The sequence below is a fragment of the Gobio gobio genome, assembly GCF_949357685.1.
Source record: "Gobio gobio genome assembly, chromosome: 13".
In the NCBI taxonomy this organism is placed as follows: domain Eukaryota; kingdom Metazoa; phylum Chordata; class Actinopteri; order Cypriniformes; family Gobionidae; genus Gobio; species Gobio gobio.
In genome coordinates this window covers 15555589-15578624 of record NC_137106.1, presented here as the reverse complement: position 1 = coordinate 15578624, position 23036 = coordinate 15555589, and the positions used below count along the sequence as shown (strand labels likewise).

The 23036-nt window shown below is 37.1% G+C and overlaps 1 protein-coding gene across 1 annotated transcript; it reads left to right on the top strand.

Moving 5' to 3' along the window:
• Positions 1–352: 352 nt before the first annotated feature.
• LOC307136113 (uncharacterized protein) lies at positions 353–2900 on the top strand. Its single transcript, XM_079832895.1, has 4 exons — positions 353–1149; positions 1220–1426; positions 1908–2124; positions 2243–2900. Exons 1-4 carry the CDS (start codon positions 480–482, stop codon positions 2445–2447), a joined length of 1299 nt encoding a protein of 432 aa, XP_079689021.1. The 5' UTR covers positions 353–479; the 3' UTR covers positions 2448–2900.
• The last annotated feature ends 20136 nt before the right edge of the window (positions 2901–23036 follow it).

Genomic DNA, 23036 nt, shown 5'->3' with positions numbered 1-23036 from the left:
ACGGCACATTCTACATTTATTCAGGTAAACATGGGTGAATCATAAACCCTGAAACAAGGCGAAAGTGAGCAGCATTTTATGTCCCAGAATTTAAAAGTGGGAACAAAGTGAGAGTAAAGGATGCAACTTCAGTATAGAAGAGGGTGAGAAAAATGGACTGAAAAATAAAATAGGCCTATAGAAAATCTTCCTTAGTAATGGAATATATTAGAAACAAACGAATTAGATTTTTATTTGAAACAAATAAATAAAACGCAAAGGAACATGAGAACACGCAAGGTGTTTTTTTTTTCTTCGTCAAACTCCAGCACAGTTGGTGGCGGTATGGACATTTTCAGTTGGGTTACAACCCGCCAAGAACTTCACAGAAGAAGAAGAACGACACGGGAACACATCGTGTGTTCGCATTATACAAAAATATATCAAAACGAGTAACTTAGTTTATAAGTGTTCTTAAATATTACGAAATACATGTGAGGATGAGGGAGACGATGTCCGCGATTCAACTACCGGATGAGATCTGGATCCGCGTGTTTGGATTTCTCTCTGTTCGTGACAAATTGAGTGTTCGTTTAAGCTGCACGTTCTTTAAAGGACTGGTCGACCATTGGACCTTATGGAAAGACAGCGTTATTGTCCTCCAAAAGGTCGAAATCTACGATTCACATTTTTGGAGAACTCTGCGCCAAAGAAAAACGAAGTCCATCGTTGTTCAAAAGGCGAATGCAAAGGCGTTGCAGCATATTGCGACCTGGCTGCCGTGGGTCAGTTCCGTGACTTTGGCTCAGTGCAGTGATGGCAGAGCTCTGGCAGAGCTGGGGGTTCTAAAACACCTCGAGAGGCTTGTCATCCGTCAATGTAGCTGTCGGAGTCTGACCAGCTCACTTTTATCTTTGAGGCAACTGACTCATCTTTGCTTGTGTGAGGTCCAGAGAGCTTCAGTATCGGAGATAAGTGCTGCTACTTCGCAACTTGTCAATCTTACCTCACTACACTACCACGACGATAACAATCCTATCCCTAAACCTGTCCTTCATGGCATGTTGAGTCGTCTGCCCAACTTAAAACACCTCTCCTGGAAAATGGGACCAAAGTATGGGATTCTTCCTGATGATTACTTTGGTCCAACTAAAGCAAGTGGGCGTCCTGGTATGTATGCGTTCAGAAAAGAAAAGAAAATTAAGGAAAGAGAAGATTTTCACAAATTTCTTTCACACAGGAGAGAGTCCTGACGCAGAGATTAGGCTGAGGAGCCTGGAGCTGTTAACCTATAAAGACCCCTGCCTCACCCCTGCTGCCTTTGACGCTCTGTCCTCCCTGACAAAACTGACGGTGCATTATAGACATCGTCTCAATAATCCACAATTTTGCCGTCTCACAAAATGGTTGCAAGGGCTTCATGTACTCTCAGAACTTAAAATTTCTTGTAAGTATAAAATAACGCATAAACACGGGTTATCCTTCATTTTTACCTCAGAGAAAACTGTATTCAACCGGAAGCTTCAAAGGAGGTCACATGATACTTAAAATAATATAACGATTTAAAACTGACAGCATATTGCTTACTTGAAAGAATCACAACGTCAAAACACGTTAAACTCAGAAAATCCGTTTTTCAGTTTCATGGGTACCCCCACAGGTTCATGAATAAAATATAACAATAATTGGTATTAATACTTGCTAGTAATAATAGCAAATGTCATTGTTTTTAATAAATATTTGTTATATTATATCTATACATATATTTTACCTCTAAAATATTGATTTAATCTATTGACAGCCCTTAGAAAATGTTGATCATTTGGTATGTTAGGGAAGAACATAAGCAGAACAATTCAGCACTTTATTTCATATTTGATTCATACAATAAATCCCTCGACACGTTTGTCCTTTTGTATTTTTTCTAGTAGGATACCCACTCGGACTCTATGCTAAATCAATACCCAGGACTGTGCAGCGTTTGTCTCTCATGGGAGTGAACGCAGATTTGAAGGCAGTCAGGATCTTGGCAGAGCAGGTGCCAGATCTCCTTCACTTTCACTTGGACTTGTGTTGTCACGACATCTGTGATATAATCAAAGAAATGCCTCAGATGTTCCCAAAGCTGCAGGTCCTTAAAGTGAGGTGAGAGTTCTTTATCATGAATTGTCAATCTATATTATGTCAGAATAAGTCAATGTACTGCATTTTGAGCGTATCTGACCTCAGTAGACTTTCATTCTAAACGACTTCTCTCTTTCAGACAACAAAACGTTCCAGCGTCAGTGTTTCTTCATCTTCAGCATCTGCCTCACCTTCAGCAGTTAGTGATTTTGGATGCACCCCAAGGCCCTAGTCCTACTGTCCTAAATCTGACTCAAAAACTTCATGACCAAACAAACAAAAGAATCCATGTTCTTCATTCCAATTCAAAGGACCGAGCCACTTGTTCTTGTGGTTTAAATTGATTCACTTCATTGTTTCTTATGTGTAACTTGTGTATTTTATGCATTTGATTACGGTTTCAAACACATACAGATACTCATGCCTTACACATTGAAATAAATTGTAAATAGTGCATTAGTGGACACAATCTTTTTTATTTTTTTACCTTTGATGCTTTGCCAATGATATTGTATGCTTTCACTTGATTCTTTACAAAGTGGAATATATTTTGAAAATGGTATATTTACTCATGGTATCTTTGTAAACCATCTCAAATAAATTAATGAAAGGAAATAAAGACTACAGTAAGAAGTCTTCTTTTCTATCCTTAACATTCAAACCCCACCACTAGGTGGCAATCCATTCACACTTGAGTGTGTGTGTATATATAATATATACTCCCTTTTTCCATATTGTATCCTTCCTGTTAATACACAAAGTATGTTTATAAACAAATATGTACCATAAATTAACATAAATATGTGCAAGTTTTTTTTTTACAAGTAGATGTACCAGATATTCTTTGGAACTGCAACTTATACGTTTAATATTAAATTATTTATACATTTATGTAATACTTTTAAAAAGGCAAGTTTTTTTTTTTTTTTTTAGTACGTTGTGATTCACACATTTTCAGTTGTATGAAAGACAAAGTGAAAAGATTGTCTGAAAGTGGATAAGCACACTTGGAACAAGATTATCACATTTAGTTTCATAGTTAATTGCTGATGAAACGGTTATGTGACTTCTTTTTTTTTAAACCACACTTAATTTTCCAAATTAGACATTTAGGATTTATGATATGGAAATGAATTTTAAAGGCTTTCCATCAGGTTTTACTAATCAAGTCCCAGTCAAACTGATGGGGCATTAATATAATTAGAAGCAATTGTGCTAGCAATTAGCTTCAGTAAAGCTGATCCATCATCGCACATATAATACTGAAGGGGGAATGTTTGGATGTTTTAATCCCACTCAAGGTTATACAGTTGTAAGAGCTTCCGAGAAGTTTTATGGTGTATTGAAGCTGTGAGAAATCTTCCATTAGCCGAGGATGGAGCATTCATCAAATAAGAGACGACAAGGACAACATATCATTCCACATTATATCCCACTGAGGGAGAAATAATGTGCTCATAACAGTGGAGACAGTGGAGTGAAAACACTTTTGGAGTAGCATGCAATGCTACCTGACTTAAACAGTGTTCACTGAGAAGCCTGCAATGCTTCAACATCTAGTTCTATCTGCAATATAGTGTTGAAGCTTAGCATATGTTTGATGCGAAAAGTTCCGGTTCATTCTCCTTAAAATATTTTACATAAATTTTTTTTGACATATGTTTCATTTCAGGCCGTGTAAATATTCTACATTTATGCTTGTCCAAAAATGTGAATATTTCACCTCAGCAAGAGAACTAAATGTTCTAATGCTTCAGTCACTCTGAGATGAGTACAGGAGAAAATGGAAGGAGATTGGTGTAATCTCTTTGAATTTTCATTCCGAGACAGACATTCCAACATCTTTCAGAATTCTAAGTGTTCCACTGGATTTCTGGGGGAGAGAAAAACTTTTTCAAAAGCTAAGACCAAAAAATACTTACAGTTTTACCCTGATGAGTCTGCTATTGCATTTACGAATTGGTGTTGCATGGATTAGGAACATTGTATTGCCTCTAAATGGACAAAAATCCCCATTTATTTCTTTTCCACCCTACTGTCAGGAGTTATAGAATTACATCATAACAGAATTTCACTCAGTTCATCTGCATTGATTAAAAAATGGGGCAAAAATGTTTCAATTGAAGCATCTTTAGAATTCTCCTTGAAAGTGTTTTGAGCCATAATACAAGCTTGGAACACTTTGCATTTTTTGATGGCTGTTGGGCCCTGGATGGGAAAGATGTCTTTTAAGTTCATTGATCTGACCCTAATAATCTGAATGGCAGGCATGCTGGAGCTGAATTTAAGGTATAGCTCTTATGAATGAATAAAATGCCAGCTCTATTAGTTCTGATTGAGATGAAACGGCAATGGAGAAATGATACAATAATGGCTACGGAGTATGGCATGCACCTCCCCACATGATCACACATAACCAATGCCATTTAGTGGATGGTATCATCTTGTTAGTTTCTTCCATTACAGTCTATGGAGGGATTTTGCATTCTCCTCCACACACAATCATTTCTCATTTTGAGTATGTGAATGGCGAAGCCCCCACTCTACTGTGAGTAAACGACTTCTCCATTCTTATCAGAAAGCAATTTGCTCGTGTGAGACAGTAAAGTCCAAGCTCTCCATCATTATGAAATGGCTGTCCATGCCGTCTGATCTACGAGAAAGGAGATGCCGTATGAACAGACAGACTATATGGGAGATAGCTTGCCAGCTCATCCGGATGCAAACGCTGTATCATGCCGGGACAATGAAACCTGTGTCGCAACTAAATGGAGCTATACGGGAAACTGGCGAAAGTTACGCCTGCGCAGAGGATGCCATTCTATGTTATATTCATACATGCAAATAGAGACCGGGGTTAGTTGTCACAGAGTCTATTTCAGTAACTATAGTTTTGTGTGCACAGTCAAATTACACAAAGTGGTTTTATATGATGTAGCCTAATGAATAGTAAACTATTGTTCTATGAAAACAATGGTTTAATGATTTTTTTTTATCTGTTTTGTTTTATAATTTTACGTTTTGCCAAAAATCCTTTTTTGTAGCCAAGACTGTACAGAAATTGACTTTCAAAGAGAAACCTAGCTTTGAGAAATATCAGCTGAAGTAAAAAAAAACGATGACAAAAAAAGTATGACAGCTTTCCCCGGATATAAATAGAGGTCATCAGGAAACAACACAAAACTCTAGCAAATATGTTTTCTTTGCACATCATTTCTATCCCTTTCTCTCCCCTTTTCTGTGGTTCAGATGTTTTGAGGACACAGGAGGTGTAAATGGCTGAGAGAATGCCGGATGAGTTCTTAAGGGAAAAAAAGCGGGATGTGGTCAGTGTGAATGTATGTGAGTGAGGCTGTTTTTCCTGTAAAATCAGTAGCCAGGCTACCGCTAGTGAGGTAGTAATGCACAAAACAAAACAGAAAAAGCCTATGCAAAGATCTCCCAACGGAACATTAACCAAAACCCAAATCTCTCATATTTTAAAATTCAAAATGTCCATGTTTTGGGCTTGGTTACAACCCCAGCCATGTCCTCCATAAAAGGACAGTTCACCCAAAAATTAAAATTACCCCATGATTTACTCACCCTACAGCCATCTGTGTATTTGACATTCTTCTTTCAGACAAATACGTACTTTTATAATGGATGGATGCACTTTTGGGGGCTTCCATTCACTGCCATTATAAAGCTTGGAAGAGCCAGGACATTTTTTTAAATAAAACTCAGATTGTACTCGTCTGAAAGAAGAATGTCATACACACCTAGGATGGCTCAAGGGTGAATAAATTATGGGAACATTTTCATTTTTGGGTGAACTAACCCTTTAAGGACAGGACATGCAGCTACATGCAACTCAACACATATGTCCTATTGAAAAAAGGACATAGTATTTTCAATTGACCAACAAATCTAAAACAGATTAATGTAAAACAGAAGAATACCCACAGCTTTATATTAGATTTCTGATATTATATTTAGTTTGAGTCCATTTCCAAAATCCTAGAATATATCCCAGTTTAATCTGTTCATATCCCATTAGATATAGCCAGAGAACAAAAGAGAATGATGAAGCAGCTGAGCAAAATAATGAAAGAGAGAGATGGTCAAACATGTGGACGAGTGCCATAAGAACATTTCTATTTCATAAGCTGCTCAAAGTACTGGTGTACAAACAATGAATAAATAATTCCATTCTCTGAACTAGTTTGAGTTTGAACAGTGTGTTCCAATAGGAGTTGAAGGAAATAGACCTAAACATGACTTCTTCATAAATAAAAGACTTTGCTATAGGACAAATATTTGGTAATGCATGAAGACATTCATTATTGATACATAATCGGAAAAATAATCAATAGGTGGGTTTGTATGGGGAGTCAATTACATTGTTATTTAAACGAGAGAGATAAAAGGCAATGCAGCATTAATAAATCAAGAGTAGGGAGACATAAAAATCTTTTTTCATCAGTTTGAGTTAGATCAGCTGGACCGCATCAGTTTGAGTTAGATCAGCTGGACCGGAGACGCATACACAGACTATGAGTAAAATAACACAAACCAACATGTAAGAGAAAGAATAGCCACCCGCTAAGGTGCTGGATGTGATCGTTTCTCACAATTAGTTTAACTAATCATACCCGTGGGTTATGCTCTCTTTAAACCCCGGGTTACGAAACCCTGTTGTGCTCTAAACTGCATTGCCAAAAGTGAACAGCATGGAATGATGCAGTGCATGAAGAACACAACAAATCATAAACTAAGCAGCGCTTACTGCATTAAATATTCATGCACTTTTAGAGTTGCAGAAACTTTACACAAAAGATTTTAAAAAAAAGTGACAGCAAATGCGTTAAATAAAGTTCTAAATGTAGATTCGGGAGAAGCCTAAACATTCAGTCCCGTCAATCATCATTATGGGAGTACTATAAGCTGCAGCAGACACTGCGTCACCCAATTGACAAATTCTTCCGGCACCCTCCCTTTCCCAGTCTTCTCCTCCCTGTCTCCTCCTCTAATTCGCTCTTTCCCCCCTATGTTCAGTACTGTTATAGGGGGGTTTTAACTCTGATCTCGGGTTCGAGCCTCCTCCAAGGACAGCAAGCCAAGTTAGTTTACTATTAACCTTTAAGGGTGTTTTTCACACCTGCCTCATTTAGTTCGGTTGAATCGTACTCGAGTTCGTTTTCCCCTTTGGTGCAGTTCGTTTGAGCCGCATTTCCACCGAAATTACCCGGAACAATTTGTACCAGGAACATTTTTTACAGGAACTTTTTTCCCCCCAGACCTGCTACTGTCTGCGTTTCCACTGCGTTCTAAAGTACCGTGAAACAATAACAAGTATGGAGGAGATGCAAGCAGAGCTGCTTTTGCTGGTTATGTATTGGTTTACAAAAGAGGTATTAACAAAACGCCGGTTGAAATAAAATGCTGCATTAGCTCAACCAATCAGCATGCTCAGCCCCCTAGTCCCACCCCCGAAAGTTCCCGAACTTTGAAAAAGTACTACCTCGGGAGCCGCTTTGAGGGTGAAATATTTACCCGGAACTTCATTTAGACCCCGGTTCCTGTGGTCGAAATACAGAGTACCACCCCAAAGTTCCTAGTTCCTGGGGAAAGTTCCTGCGGTGGAAACGCGGATTTGCTCAGGTGTGAAAGCAGCAATCGCACTCGGGTGCGCACCAAAAACGGACCAAACAAGCGTACAGAGAATTGCTGCTTTCACACCTGACCAAAGCCGCTTTTCCACCGCAGGAACTTTCCCCTGGAACTAGGAACTTTAGGGTGGTACTTTCAAACGAACTCTGGAGCGGTTCGTTTGTGGTGAGAACGTGATCCGACCTCGAACAGACCCAACTGCAAAAAGTACTGATCATTTTGGACTAAACCAGCTGCCGTAGTCAGCTGCGCTGTGCATTATGGGATGAGGAAGTGTTTGTTGACAGTTTGCACTTTAGCATGGCAGCTCGTGGACAAACTTGGAGTAGTGAGGAGGTGCGGAGCCTCATAGAAATTCGGTCTGATGACCATATTAGGTTGAGGTCTCGCTCGCCGTTTGCAGTGCATTAGAATGTTGTTTTCAAGCCGCATCCGCGCTTCATTATAGAAATGTATTGTTTGTATATTGTGGTGTATACAAACAATGTAATAGATTATGGCCAGGGACAAAACCAGCCCTCGCAGTTAAGGAAATACGCAATGGCCAATGAGTGATGTGGATGTTGTCATGTGACTGCATTTTGGTTCGTTTCAACTGGTTCGGACCAAAGCAATCAGTGTGGTGTGAAAAGGAACCAAAAAATACAATGTATAATTGTTTGCCCTTGGTTCGGACCAAATGAACCGAACTAGAGATGTGAAAGCACCCTAAGGCTGAATGGGCAGGTGAACTCATGAACCAGGGTAACAAAGTTATTTGTTATCACTCTTGCACATTTCAGGAGAGTTGAGTGTGGACATTACGTGACAACATTTCCCCACATCGACAAACAATTACTCAAACATAATGAGTACATGTGGTGATAATCATCAAATAGGAATGTAAACCCAGGGTTTACAAATGTACAGTGTGAAAGCGTCTCAGGTTGCGACTGTAACCATGGTTCCCTGAGAAGGGGAACGAGATACTGCGTCTTGGATTGACACTATGAGGAATGTCATCAGCGTGACTGGTATCTAAAGCATGTGTGAAAAAACGATAATTTCATTGGCTGACGACAGTCCATGACGTCACTGGAGCGCCCGTGGATATAAAAAAGGCACCTACAATGTAGATAATCAACTCTTTTGTCTGAAGGAGACAGGCAGGCAGGCCCGAGGCATGGCATTTCCCTTTTTGGGGAACCATGGTTACAGTTGTTACCTGAGATGTTCCCTTTCAAAGTGGAACTTAACACTGTGTCTTGGATTGACGCTATTTGGAACAAATACCCGCTACGCTATGCTGAGGGAATGCCTTCCTCATTACCTGTGCCTATTATGCACAAATATGATGTCATCGCCTAAGTAAATCCATAAAGTCAAATTATGCTGAGTCAGAGCGTCAAATCATACAGGGCGCATCCAAAAGTCTCATAGAGACTGTCCTTACTCCCTAAGCTATTCTACCCAAGCTTTTATTCTCTATGACAAGGAAAGTCCCGGCCGTTACAACCTTCCTTCCTTCCTCGAGTCATATGAATAATTTTTTTTATGTTCTTTTTGGAGGCTTGACATCTCTAGATTTTGTATTATCTTTTCAGTCTTTAAGCCCCTCACCCAAAAAAATAAAATTCCCGTAAAATTCCCCCGAGGAATACTAATAGATTAAAAGCGGCAAGCTGATGGCTCCCTTTGTCATACAGTTGCAGACAGAGATAAAGAAGCAATTCCGGAGGAGTTTGATAGAGGATTGGAATTTGGTTTTCATACACGGCAACCACTGGTATGTTGCCGAAGATGCAGTGGGAGTGGTCATCACTCACGGACGCTTGGTGCCCGGGGTGTAGACTCCTGCTGCTACTAAGTCACCATAGACTGATGATAGTGTCAGCCACAGAACAATCTGCATTCATCATTTCTTATCTGCTGGGCCGCTGTGCTGATCCAAGAGATGCATCCTCTTGCTGCTGCAGGGTCAAGGACTGCATGATTGAGTTGAGTGTGTGTGTGTGTGTTGCTTTTTGACCCATACTGCCTACTCCCAGTCCTGGAATTACTTGAGATCAAACTGACATGAAGTGTTAATGCACCACGGAAGCAAACCAAGCACCCAAGTACAGGATTGTCCCAGTTACTGTCACTTTCTCACATATTGGGGGTGTAACGGTACACAAAATTGACGGTTTAGTACGTACCTCGGTTTTGAAGTCACGGTTCGGTATGGGTTCGGGGACAGAAAACTAAATATTAAATTGCTTTATTAAACAGGGGTTAGGGTTAGGCCTAACCTGTCCTTAAATTAATTCAGTTATAACTAAAAGTTTCTTAAAGATAAAAAAAAAAAAAAAACCTCTGCTAATGCTGTAACGTGTAAACTATAGGGAGCCCTTACTTGCACATTAGCTACTACAATATAACAATAGAGCCCAAATTAGCATAAATTCAGTATTTTTAGATATAATAATCAACACTCAAATAACATTGTATGCAAATATGTAAACTTCACATTAGGCAGTTTTTCCATTAGCCTAACTTTAATCTATTTATAAAATTATGTTTTTACTCCAATTTGTTGTTGAAATATAATTATTTATACACAGTGGCTTTCATTTTCATGACAGATTCATTTAAACATAAATTAAATAATCAAGACAGCACTGACAGGTTAAAGGGATTGTTCACCCAAAAATGAAAATTAGCCCATGATTGACTCAAATCATCCTAGGTGTATATGACATTCTTGTTTCAGACGAATAAAATCGGAGTTATATTACAAAAGTCCTGGCTAATCTAAGCATTATAATAGCAGTAATCGTTGCTCTGTTTTTGAAGTCCATAAAAAATGCATCTGTCCGTCGAATAATGTGCTCCACGCGACTCCGGGGTGTTAATAAAGGTATTCTGAAGCGAATCGATGCGTTTGTGTAAGAAAAATATCCATATTTAAAACTTTATAAACTAAAGTTTCGGCAAAAAAAGTTTTGGAAAAAGTGTTGAAAGGTCCTCTGCCGATCGAAAGACTAACGCGACCAGGTACGCTCGTCATGACGTCACGTGCGCATCTTGAGTTTCACTTTCAATACTTTACCACGGAAGGCGATCGGCTGGAACTATAAACTACTTGATAAAGTTTTAAATATGGATATTTTTCTTAAATAAACGCAGTGAGTAAATCATGGGTTAATTTTCATTTTTGGGTGAACTAACCCTTTAAGTAGAATATAATGAATATATAGGCTAATATAGTGCATATATTTAGTGAAAGAGTTCATTCTCTAGTGAACTAATAAATGACTTCTGAGGTAAATGCTACGTGACATTGTTCACAAGCTGTTTTATTGACGTCTTTCTAACGTTGAAACACTGATTGAGCGATTATACGACGTATACGTTTGTTAATTATTTTAGGAAGAGATGACGCCACGCTCCCGCTTGAACTGACGTGCATATACAGTGATCTGTCACGTCAAATTAAAGCGCGTCAAAACTGCATTTATCGTATGAATTTTGTGATAAAATGGACAGAATACTTAATATGTTTGTGTGGGAACTCGGATTTAAGTATGTTCCTAGCATAAAACAAGCCTGCTGTTAACTGTTAAAAAATTAGTTTTAATATTTTATTATAGCTCACTAAACGCAAAACCTCCACAAAGAAAAAACCTTCCTAGCAAGCGCTGACTTCAGTTACCCGGATGAGCCTAGTTTTTACCGGTTGTTATCGGCGAATAATCCTGCCTTCACGCCATGTCGTAATTACCGTAGTTATGAGATGACAACACGTGACTTTCTATTCGGGGCTATTCGTGTCCTCTGACTGGGAATTATTCGTTTCTATGGCAACACTATCAACACAAATCTAGAGCAGTCAGGTACAGAGGTCACGTGGTACAAGTACACTGTAAAAAGAATACTGTGAAAAATACAGCAACTTGCTGGCAGCAATTAGCTAGTAAGTTGCTGTATTTCATTTCACAGTATTCTTACTGTAAATGTAATCGCAGTAACTTTAAAATTACTGTAAATTTTTTTACAGTAATAATCACAGTACTGTATTTCATAACTACTACTGTAATGGGGATTACTGCATTAATTTTGTGTACTGTAAAATAAAGACACTGTCACAAATGCCATTTATTTTCTCACTTTTAATTTCAAAAATTCATAAAATAAAAATAGTATAGCATCATTTTTTTCAATGTTAAAATTTTTCTGTGAACATTTAATTTCATCACTTTTCTGAACATACAAAAAACACTTTTCTGAACAAACAAAACAATCAATATTTATTAAAATGTTTGGATAAAATTACAAATGTATAAAAATTTTATGATTTAAAAACAGCAGGATTTCAAACCTATATATTTTCTGAACATTTTTTCAATAAGTTAACATTTCTCTGTGAACAATTCATTTCATTTCAACACTTTTCTGAGCAAACAAAACAATCAATATGTATTCAAATGTTTGGGTAAAATTACAAATCTATAAAAATTAAATGATTTAAAGGGATAGTTCACCCAAAAATTTAAATTGTGTCATCATTTACTCACCCTCAACCTGTATGAATTTTTCTTCTGCTGAACACAAAGAAAGATATTTTGAAGAATGTCGTTAACCAGACAGTTGATGGGTCCCATTGACTTCCATAGTAGGAAAAAAAAATACTATGGAAGTCAATGGGACCCATCAACTTTCTGGTTAACGACATTCTTCAAAATATCTTTCTTTGTGTTCAGCAGAAGAAAGAAATTCATGCAGGTTGAGGGTGAGTAAATGATGACACAATTTTCATTTTTGGGTGAACTATCCCTTCAAAAACAGCAGGATTTCAAACCTGAATATTGTTTTTCTCCAAGAAGTTTTTTTTTTTGCATAACTATTATTCTTTTAAAACTTGACCTGGACTTCCTGGGCTGGAGTCTTCTACCCTGTAGAGGAAGAAATTCATTATTAATGTAAAAGTTTAAAAGCAAGACAGATGGGTTGATGACATATACATAAAAGTTTTAAATAAATATTAGTATTTTTTATATGCTTTGTTGGTGGTTTGTGGGGTAGCATCCCCCGGGGCTGATATTTTTTTATAGCTTGAATAAAGATGTAAAATGTAAATTTATTTTCTTAACACAAACTGTAACATCTGTAAAAATAACAACCTATTTTTAAAAGATAAAATGTAAATATTCTTATGGAGTTGCAACTCGACTCTTATTAGACAGTATTAGTTTCTGTCATTTGCCATTACTTTAATATTTAATAACTGTCTACATGAATAATATTATAAAATTGTACATGAATATCCCACATTTCTGCCACAATACCATGTTTACTGTTAGTGATACAACAGTGAAATTTATGGTAAATGTTTGTGAGTTGTGAATGGAAAAGTATTCTAACTGGCTGGTGGTGTTGTCACACAATGTTCCTCCTGTTTTTCATGTCAGTGTTGTTGAATCACCTTGTGTTGACGCTGTAAAACTGCATGATTTGAAAATGATGCTTGGCAGGCCTAAAGGGATAGTTCACTTTAAAATGAAAATGCTATTATCATATACACAACCTCAAGTTGTTTCGAACCTGTATGAATCTCTTTCTTCTTCTGAACACAAAAGAGGATATTTTGAAGAATGTCAAAGAGGATATTTTGAAGAATGTCGGTAACCAAACAGTTAACTAGAGCCAGTGACTTCCATAGTATTTTTTTTTTTCCTACTATGGAAGTCACAGGCTCCAGTTAACTGTTTGGTTACTGACATTCTTCAAAATATCCTCTTTTGTGGTCAGCAGAAGAAAGAAATTCATACAGGTTTGAAACAACTTGAGAGTAAATTTTGAAGTGAACTATCCCTTTAATAGACAAGTTGCGGGCCACCCCTGACTCTCAACCACCAACTACCCACCCAAACTGGCTTCCAGTTATTACAAGGTATTCAAGGTAACAATTAAAAGTCTCACCTGGTATTAGTTGTTCTACCAGTCATACTCAATGAAGTCCCTGATGAATGATGCCACGTGTGGATTGAGGCAATCGGGGTTTTTTTTTTGGACCACCTTCCCAGTTCGTCTGCTAATCTGGACCTTTGAATTAATCAAATAAAAGACATAAATGTAATTTCGCCAGATAAGACAAATATTAATACAATATATGCTCCCAAAAGTCGGGAATGGCACTTCAAATTAGGCTATTAACAATCTAACGTTATAGTTTCTGCAGCTTGAAGGCAATGAAGTTCAGAAAAATCATGAAATTATTAAAAATATGTTAAGTAAGCTTAACCATTTAACCATTTTAAATTAATGTCATTTCACAATGCTAACGTTAGACTTTAATCAAATTAAAGACGTTAAAAGTGTAATGTTGCCGGATAAGACAAATCTTAATACAGTACAGCCCATGCCATGCTCCCACAAGTTTGAATAGCATTTCACCAATCTCGTTTCTGGGGATTTACGTTCAGAAAAATCATGATGAATCACTATGAAAAATAGGTTAAGTATTAGGCCTAACGTACCTCAGCTGCGTTTTCTTTCAGCTCGAGACCGTCGAGAGTCGGCAGGCTTAGCTCACTCCCTCACGCGCAAGTGGTGACAGGAAAAAAAGTGATCATATTATGTGACGTATCTGCACCAAAAGAGATCACATACACAATTCCAATTAAATTTTTATTTAACAATGCTATCATTTTATAAACTAATGACGTTATCAAATGTTGCCAGACTAGAAAATATATCGAAATCATGCAGAAATATATATTTGTGGTAATACAATTATAAACTGCACACACAACATGAGACGAGTTTACAACGAAGTGTGCTGCTCATTACTCTTTTCTCTTTCAGTGCACTCTTAAAGTTGAACAAACAGGTGACTTTACAAGGGTAAACTTTGGAAATAAATTATGTTACCTTTCTGAAGTAAAAATTCAGATGAAACTGGGAAATCTCGTAGCTTTCCTTGGCTGAAAAAAAATCTTCTAGAAATTGCTGTATTGTGATTCACAGGAAGAAAAAAAATACTGTAGAATTTACCCGCTGTTGAAAAAAGACCATGATGCTTTGCAGATCTACAGCAACATGCTGTATACAGGTTCTACAGTAAGTATTTGCTCATTTTACAGTAATAATGCTGTGAAAACTACAGAAATTTGTTACAGTGTAGGAGCAAAAAATTCCCATCTTACAATCTGTAATTACGAGCTTAACGAGGACGTGATCCCTTTTAACAAGTTGAAATCTTGTAATTACGGTAATTTTAACATGGTGTGAATGCAGCTTAACATACTGCTGGATGGTGCGATTGACCAATCAGAATCAAGTATTCCACAGAGCCGTGTAATAATAAGTTATGACATTTTGATTAAAACGTTAAGGTATAAACGTTACTCGCGGTAATTCAAGAAAACAAGCGTTTCAAACAATAAGACTACCGTGTTGCGCTGTATAACAATGATTTGTTTTCTGTTGATAAATGTATATCCAAACAGTTGCTCGCCTGTCTAATAAAATACATACTATATTCAAGCGTCTTTGGTATTTCCGTGGTTTCTAAGGAAATCAAGGGTAGTGCAGATATGACGTCATTGACAGGCGACACAAGGACGCGGTCACATATATACAGTATATATATGAACAGTATATGATATATTTCTCTGAATAGCTGATTTAAACATTGTTGGAAACATTTAGGATAATGTAAGTACACAGACCAACAAAATATATTGTTCTAGTGGTTTTTGGATATTTTATTCAAAAAATCTTACACATTGTGCCTTTAAATTGTCTGTTTCAAAGTGAGGGAAGAATAAGAGACACGCTGAGTGTGTCTACATGCAGGAGGACGTTATCGTAAATATAGCCACTAACCAAATGCAGCTGAGCAGAGCGGCTGCCATGATTCAATCTGCCTCCTTTATGACAGCTGATTATAAATATGAATGAACCTCCGTCATTTTTCCTTCCCTGATATAACAAGTCATCATCTCCATGGTGACATCCAAGGGTTTTTGTGGCCACATTTTGTGGCCAAAAGCGGAGTTACAAAAACGTCCTGTTTCATGACGAAACATCGATTTTCCCCTTCGGGAAAACTCGAGATCTTCACAATTTAACTTCGCCAAGGCCTTTAGATTAGACTGACCAAATATGATGTTTATCTGATCAAATCTCTAGGAGGAGTTCTTTAAAGTACAACGTCTGGAAATGGCAAAAGGACAGAGGGAAAACAGAGGAAATTCAAATCTCACTTCCTGTTGGTTAGCTCGAACAGAGCGTAATTGAAATTTTGTAGGTGGCGCTTTTGAGCCATTTTGCCACACCCAATTCTGAAACCCATTTCAGATGTACATTTTCACCACTCCTGATGTGTGTGCAAAGTTTCATGAGTTTTCGGACATGCAAAAATTTGATTAATTTCGGAGAAGAATAATAATAGGCTGAGCAATTACAATAGGGTCCTCACACCATCGGTGCTCGGGCCCAAATAAGAAAAACAAGAAGAAAAAAAAAGTTTTTTAAATAAATTAACTCTCTTTTTTAAAAAAAAGAAATCTCACATAAATTCACAGGTATCACTATTTACATTCTACATTATTTCCCATGTTGGTAACTTGTATAAGGGGGTCCATATCTTATTCAATATCTATTTTATTCAATATCAATATCTACATGCTCCACTAAAGGGTGGCAACCAGAAATAACACCAAATACTATTTCCAGATAGTTTTGTCTTCATTTTAATGATTAAATCCATTCTATATAATTTAAAACTAAACAAAAAGCATTTTCTAAAATGCTTTACATTACATAATAATATTATATTATATTATACACTCTCAGAAAAAAGGTACAAAGCTGTCACTGTGTGGTACCCTTTCAAAAGGTACACCTTTGTACCCAAAGAGTGCATATTGGTCCCAAAAGTTAGTACCTATAAATGGTACATATTAGAACCTTTATAAAGGGTACCATCCCAGTGACAGCTTTTGTACCATTTTTATATTATATTATATTATTTTGTTATCTAATGCAATTCAAACATTTTTCCATTTTGGCCAACGTGTGTCCAAATTATTTTTGGAGCCACTGTATGGAATAACAAGTGGTCAAACTCAATGTACTGCATTCTGATCACATGTTTTTTTTTTTCTGCTTAAACTCCCATCACCCATTGAGTGTCTATATGCTGTGATGGCATCTGTCCTGATAGGCACCTGACCATTACTCAACAGTGACAGCTACAACCTGTCTGACAGATGTACCTGCGTCAGCTAACTAACAGACCAGCCTTCAGACACTGCATGCAATATTAGGAGCACCCTGAATTTGGCATGGTAAGCAGCTCCTGTTCATTCATGCACCCTTCATTCTTCTCATACAGCTCATTTAGATTCCATCACCTTATGTTAATGTTCAGGCTGTCAAACGAAGTCATTTTACTTGAATATATCAGACACATTTTGAAGACAGTCAATATTTTACGTGATGAAATCACTGTTGGAATATCTACAGGTTCTCAGCAGGTTTTTTCCCCTGACTCATTCCAGTGGGAATACAATGAGTACAATTTAAACACCAGTTAAAAAATAATGCTTTAATTCAGTCAATGTGCAGAAGTTACCCAAAAGAAACAACCTAAAACAGACACATTTAATAAATAAGAGATAGGAAATATACTATCAGAAGGCAAATACTCGTTTCCAGTAATAATAACCTGGGGCCAGTTGCATAAACTAAGCCATTATGTTAAGACAGTGTCTTAAGATCTAGTATGAGCCACTAGCAGTTAGGCAAGTGGCATTCAGTCTTACTTTTCGTATCAAATCAGGCCAGTTTATGTTTTTATGTAACTGATAAAAAAAAAAAACCATGATTTACTCACCCTCAAGCCAGGTGTATACGACATTCTTCTTTCAAACAAATACAATCGGAGTTATATTACAAAATATCCTAGCTCTCCCAAGCTTTATAATGGCAGTGAATGGCAGCCCAAAATTTGAAGCACAAAAAAGTGTCCAGCCATTATAAAATTAATCCACATGGCTCTGGGGGGTTAATAAAGGCCTTCTGAAGTGAATCGATGGGCTTTTGTAAGAAAAATATCCATATTTAACACATTATAAAGTAAAATATCTAGCTTCTGGCCGACCGCCTTCCGAATTCAACTTGTCTACACCTAGGATGGCTTGAGGGTGAATAAATTATGGGATCATTTTCATTTTTGGGTGAATCATCCCTTTAATACCAAGTTCTGGTATGAAATAATCAACCTGGTCTCATTGCCAAAATGTACCTCTGGCAACGTTTTTGCAAACCCCCAAAATACGTACCAAAATGTACATATCACTGCAGTTTCAAAGTGAAATGAACACTAGAGGCAGTAAAACAGCAAGCACTTTTTATCGTTTTTTTTGTACCATGTAAATGAATACATTTTGGAGTTTGCGTCACTTAACCAGCTCCATATGTTCAGCTTTTCTTATATAACAAGCTTGCTCAGTCGCTCAGCTGGTACAGATTTGTACTTGCAATGCTGAAAGCTCAGGTACGAATCCCGTGAAAGACAAGTCATGATAAAAGAGCTCCAAGATGAGTTCACACAAGCTAAAATGACATGGTTACTATTGTATTTTTGTCACATTTGCTTTTGTTAACACTATCGGGTAGGTTTAGGGTTTAGTGTAGGTGTACGTTAAAAAAACAATGTAACAAAACGTCAGATTCACGCTCATCTGTTACGGAAAAAAAACTAAGCTTTTGGCGCTACCCAGTGGACAATTCACTTTGAAACTGCAGTGATATGTACATATTGGTACGTATTTTGGGGTTTGCAAAAACGTTGCCAGAGGTACATTTTGGCAATGAGACCAGGCTGGAAACAATAGATGACCCAGGCTGATAGATAGGGCTGATTGGTTGCTGTTGCATCAGTGGCCAATGAGCCGCGGCTCAACATTCAACATTAGCAGTCTTCAGAAACCCTCCACCTTCCCCAGCTCCACCTGTATAAATCTGCTACAATGAGTTATTTCATGAGTCACATATGCAGCAGCATGTCTTACATATCATTGCCAATGTGTGTCATCATTGCCAACAAAAAAACCTGGGTAACACTTTATAATAACTCTATTATTATAAAGTAAATAGTCAATTCATCATTTATAAAGAATTAATTGACATTAATAAGCAGTTTATAAGTACAGCTATACATGCTTTATTCTTGATTTATAAGCATCTATAATAATTTTATTTTTATACTTTATCAATGATCAATTTAGATAAATGAATAATACATGTCATTTCTAAATTAAGTATTACATAATTTACCGGCCAGTTATTTAGGAATTGTCAGTGGTTGACAGATGCAAAAAATGAAACTACAACTGTACACTTGAGGCTTAGTTTCATTTTACTGCACTGTTATGTTTAAGAACTGAGCATTTAAATCTCCTTTGTAAAATCTTTACGAGTCCTCACTTTAGACAAGCTCACAAAAATACTGACAACTACTGGTTAGTTCGTGTTAACTAATGCATTAACTAATGTTAACTAATACAACCTTATTTTAAAGTGTTACCCAACTAATAAATGTTTAATAACTACCTGAATTAATCATGAATTACAGTAGGAATACATGTTAATAAAGCATTTATTAAAGGGTTAGTTCACCCAAAAATGAAAATTCTGTCATTAATTACTTACCCTCATGTCGTTCGACACCCGTAAGACCTCCGTTCATCTTCGGAATACAAATGAAGATATTTTAGTTGAAATCTGATGGCTCTGAAAGGCCTCCATTGGCACAATGCATGGCTCACTCTCAAGACCCTTAAAAGGTACTAAAGACGTCGTTACAAAGTCCATCTCACTACAGTGGTTCTACAAAAACTTTATGAATCGGCGAGAATAGTTTTTGTGCGCAAAAAAACCCTAAATAACGACTTATATAGTGATGACGATTTCAAAACAAGGCATCATGAAGCTTCGAAGCGTTATGAATCAGTGAGTCACACCGAGGAATTATCACTATGTTGAAATAATAAGATGTATAAATGTACATTTAAATAGTTTATTAATCATTTACTTACACTTTCTAAATGATCTTATGACAACTAAATAACTGGTTTGTAAATAATGTAATACTTAATTTAGAAATGATAAATTGATCATTAATAAAAAATTTTAAACACATTATAGATATGCTTATAAATCAAGGACAAAGCATGTATAGCTTTATTTATAAATTGCTTATTAATGTCTATTAATGCTTTATAAATAATGAATTGACTGTTTACTAATGCTTAACTAATGATAGCATAGCGTGCAGTTATTGGAAAGTGTTACCAAAACTGTGGTGTATTGTCTGGATAAACAGGTGTTCCCCAAACTGCCAAAACAAAGGGAATCAACCAACAAATTACTTAAAGCTGTCTTTGCACATGAAACTGGGATAGGGGGAAGCATTTTAACACAACAAAAATGTCACACTCCACTTTTAAACTAAACTAAAGCTCATTTATAATGCTAGAAGAACTTGAAACTTCAGTGAAAGCGCCTGGCTGCCTGTAAGGCTGTTTGTATTCCAAGTATAAAAATTGTATAAGGGAATCAAACATCGCATGCACGATTATTGAAAGAATCAGCCGGGAAATCGCATTTGAACATTATATGTGTTCTATCAAACTCTTCATAAAATGTTTGTTTGATTCTCTTCCATGTCGTTTGCGCTTATAGTCAAAATGACATATTGTGTTGAAGAAGACTCGGCTTACAAAGTGTGAAATAAACCACAAGAGTGTGTAAGAAAGGCAGAGGCTCAGGTTTGTTCTCAGAGAGACAGAGAGTGAGAGTGTGTGTGTGAGTGTGTGTGTGTCTGTGAAGAAGACGTTAGCCTGTTGAAGTGTAAAGCAGAGACTTCACAGAGAAATCTCTGGTGGATGGAATCTCGGGCCCTACAGTGTTTCAGACTTCACTGAACACGCACATCACAGGATTTAAGTCTAATTGAACCGCAGAATCTACCAGGCACACAGGGTGAAAGCTTTTCTTGTATTATATAATGCAATCTTAAATTTTTGATTAGAGAGCTGTCAAATACAATGCTTTGTACTGCAGGAACTAAAGCAAGATTCAAACAAAAACAGCCATATTATAACTAATGTTATTACTGCTAATTATTATTAATTATAATCAATATTCACTAAAAAACATTAATATTTATGTTTTTCTAAATAGCTTAATTAATTATATTTATGATGAACATAAAAGTGGCCAAAAAGGATTATTTAGTAATATTTTAAGCTATTTAAAAAAAAATATATATATGATTATCAATTATAATTGTCATCATTTTTCTAATAGCGTTATTCATAAAACAAGTCAACATAAAATTATATTTTTTATAAAATCACTTTTATAATAATCATTGTTTTTCAGCTATAATAATGAACATTTATATTTCACTATTATGTGTTTTTCAAATAGCTTAATAAAAGCCATTCATAAAATGAGTTAACCAATGAAACCTGTCAAAAAAAATATGAGGTTTAGTCATATTTTAATACTTTAATACTTCTACAGCATTTGTTAATCTTAGCTAGTGTTAAAGGGGTCATGAACTGGCTTTTTACATTTTTTTGTACTGTTGTCTGAGGTCAACATATGACATTTGTGTGGTTTTTACATTCAAAAACATCATAATGAATAAGAAATAGGCTATTTTCTGCCCTGGTTTTGAGGCTCTCTCAAGAAACGCTCGGTTTTTATGGGCGTGCCACAGACTAGGAAGTAAACGCCCACGGCTAGGATTGGATACGATTTGCATATTTAATGAGCTTCGGCTCCCCTGTCAGTACATGTGGGAATTGTTTTGAAAGCCTGTGGGGAAACGGCAACTGGAATGAATTGCCCACAGGGTTCGCAAAATGTCTTTATCAAACAAACACAATGATTTATCTCTCATCCACCCGTGATTTATTGGATTGTTATTTTTTATTACCTGGCCCGTCCGATCTGTGAATATAACCACGAATCGTACACACACACACAGGCGTGTGCCCTTCAAATATAAAGTCAAGAGAGTGAACAACGTAGCCTAGAAATCTAGACGCACCCAAATCTAACTTGCAGCCAGGGTAGTCTAGCAACTCTCCGTTGGCGTGCAAGCTGGAAAAACCAAACTCTGGTCAGGCCAATCACATTGTGTATAGAGTTGGTGGGCGGGCTTAACATAAAGCCTTGGTTCCGCGTGCTACTTGAAAACAAAGAAGCTGGCGAACAGCGGCCTTTCGAATCGGCTTTGGCCGCGACTCTCGAAGACTTAGAGTTAAGCTTTTCTTTGAGAAAAGAACAAAGAACGGCCCTGAAGTCATTCTTAAGAAAGGAAGATGTGTTCGGAGTTTTGTCTTCCGGATACGGCGAAAGTTTAATCTATCAACTAGCTCCGCTTCACCTTCTTCGTTGCTCTGGTTGGTTGTAGCGCTCTTTTAACAACCGTTTATCCCGCCCCTCGGATTGAGCCCTGCCAATGGTGTGTTCCCAGACCTAACATCTTGATGTGGGTCTGGCTTGTCAGGCTATGAACAACGCACATCAAGAAAGGAATGTTATTTCACAATTTAAGATTACGTTTTGGTAGCCCGTCTGAAAAACACATAGCCCTGGGACGTTGGGCTTTGCGAGCACTGGCCCATACATGTCCGAGTCTGATCCCAAATCGCAATGAACCAACAACATCACAAATAAAGGATTCTTCAGCCTTTGACAGCGTGCTAATGTTCAGTTAGACACATACACATAATCAATACGATCTGTAACAATGCAATAATATCACCTTTTTTTTTTACTCACATAAGTGTGTTGCTTCATTCATTCATTCATTCGTGTGATCTCATCCTGTCTGCAAATTCAGTCTCTTGTTTACAAACGAATCCGTGGTGAAATGAAGGAACAGACGCGCAATGTCTTCCCCACGTGAGCTGGATATGCATTACAAATAAAGTTTATCCATGCATTCATAATATTGGAATCCGAATGAAGCTTAGAAGTTTGATCCGGTTTAGCTCTGTGTAGGCCTATATCATCTCAGGCACGAGGCGGTGCGCAGGGCTACAGAATCAGGCGTTGTTCTTCTTCTGTTGAGGCGGTGCTTCACCACACGATGACGTCAAGGTGTGGCACATTCTGAAATCGATCGTTTGCTGGGCCTGGTGTCTATAAAAGCTTTTCTTTGACTAACAAGGAAGTTTTCAGCTCTGAAACTTGCAGGATATTCTTATATTACCATGACCTTTTATTTATCA

Excerpts from the sequence above, each read along its gene's own strand:
- LOC307136113 (XM_079832895.1), top strand. The coding sequence starts at position 480 with ATGAGGGAGACGATGTCCGCGATTCAACTACCGGATGAGATCTGGATC. Across the intron at positions 1,150-1,219 it reads TAAAGCAAGTGGGCGTCCTG|GAGAGAGTCCTGACGCAGAG; the intron begins GTATGTATGCGT and ends TCTTTCACACAG. Across the intron at positions 2,125-2,242 it reads CTGCAGGTCCTTAAAGTGAG|ACAACAAAACGTTCCAGCGT; the intron begins GTGAGAGTTCTT and ends TCTCTCTTTCAG.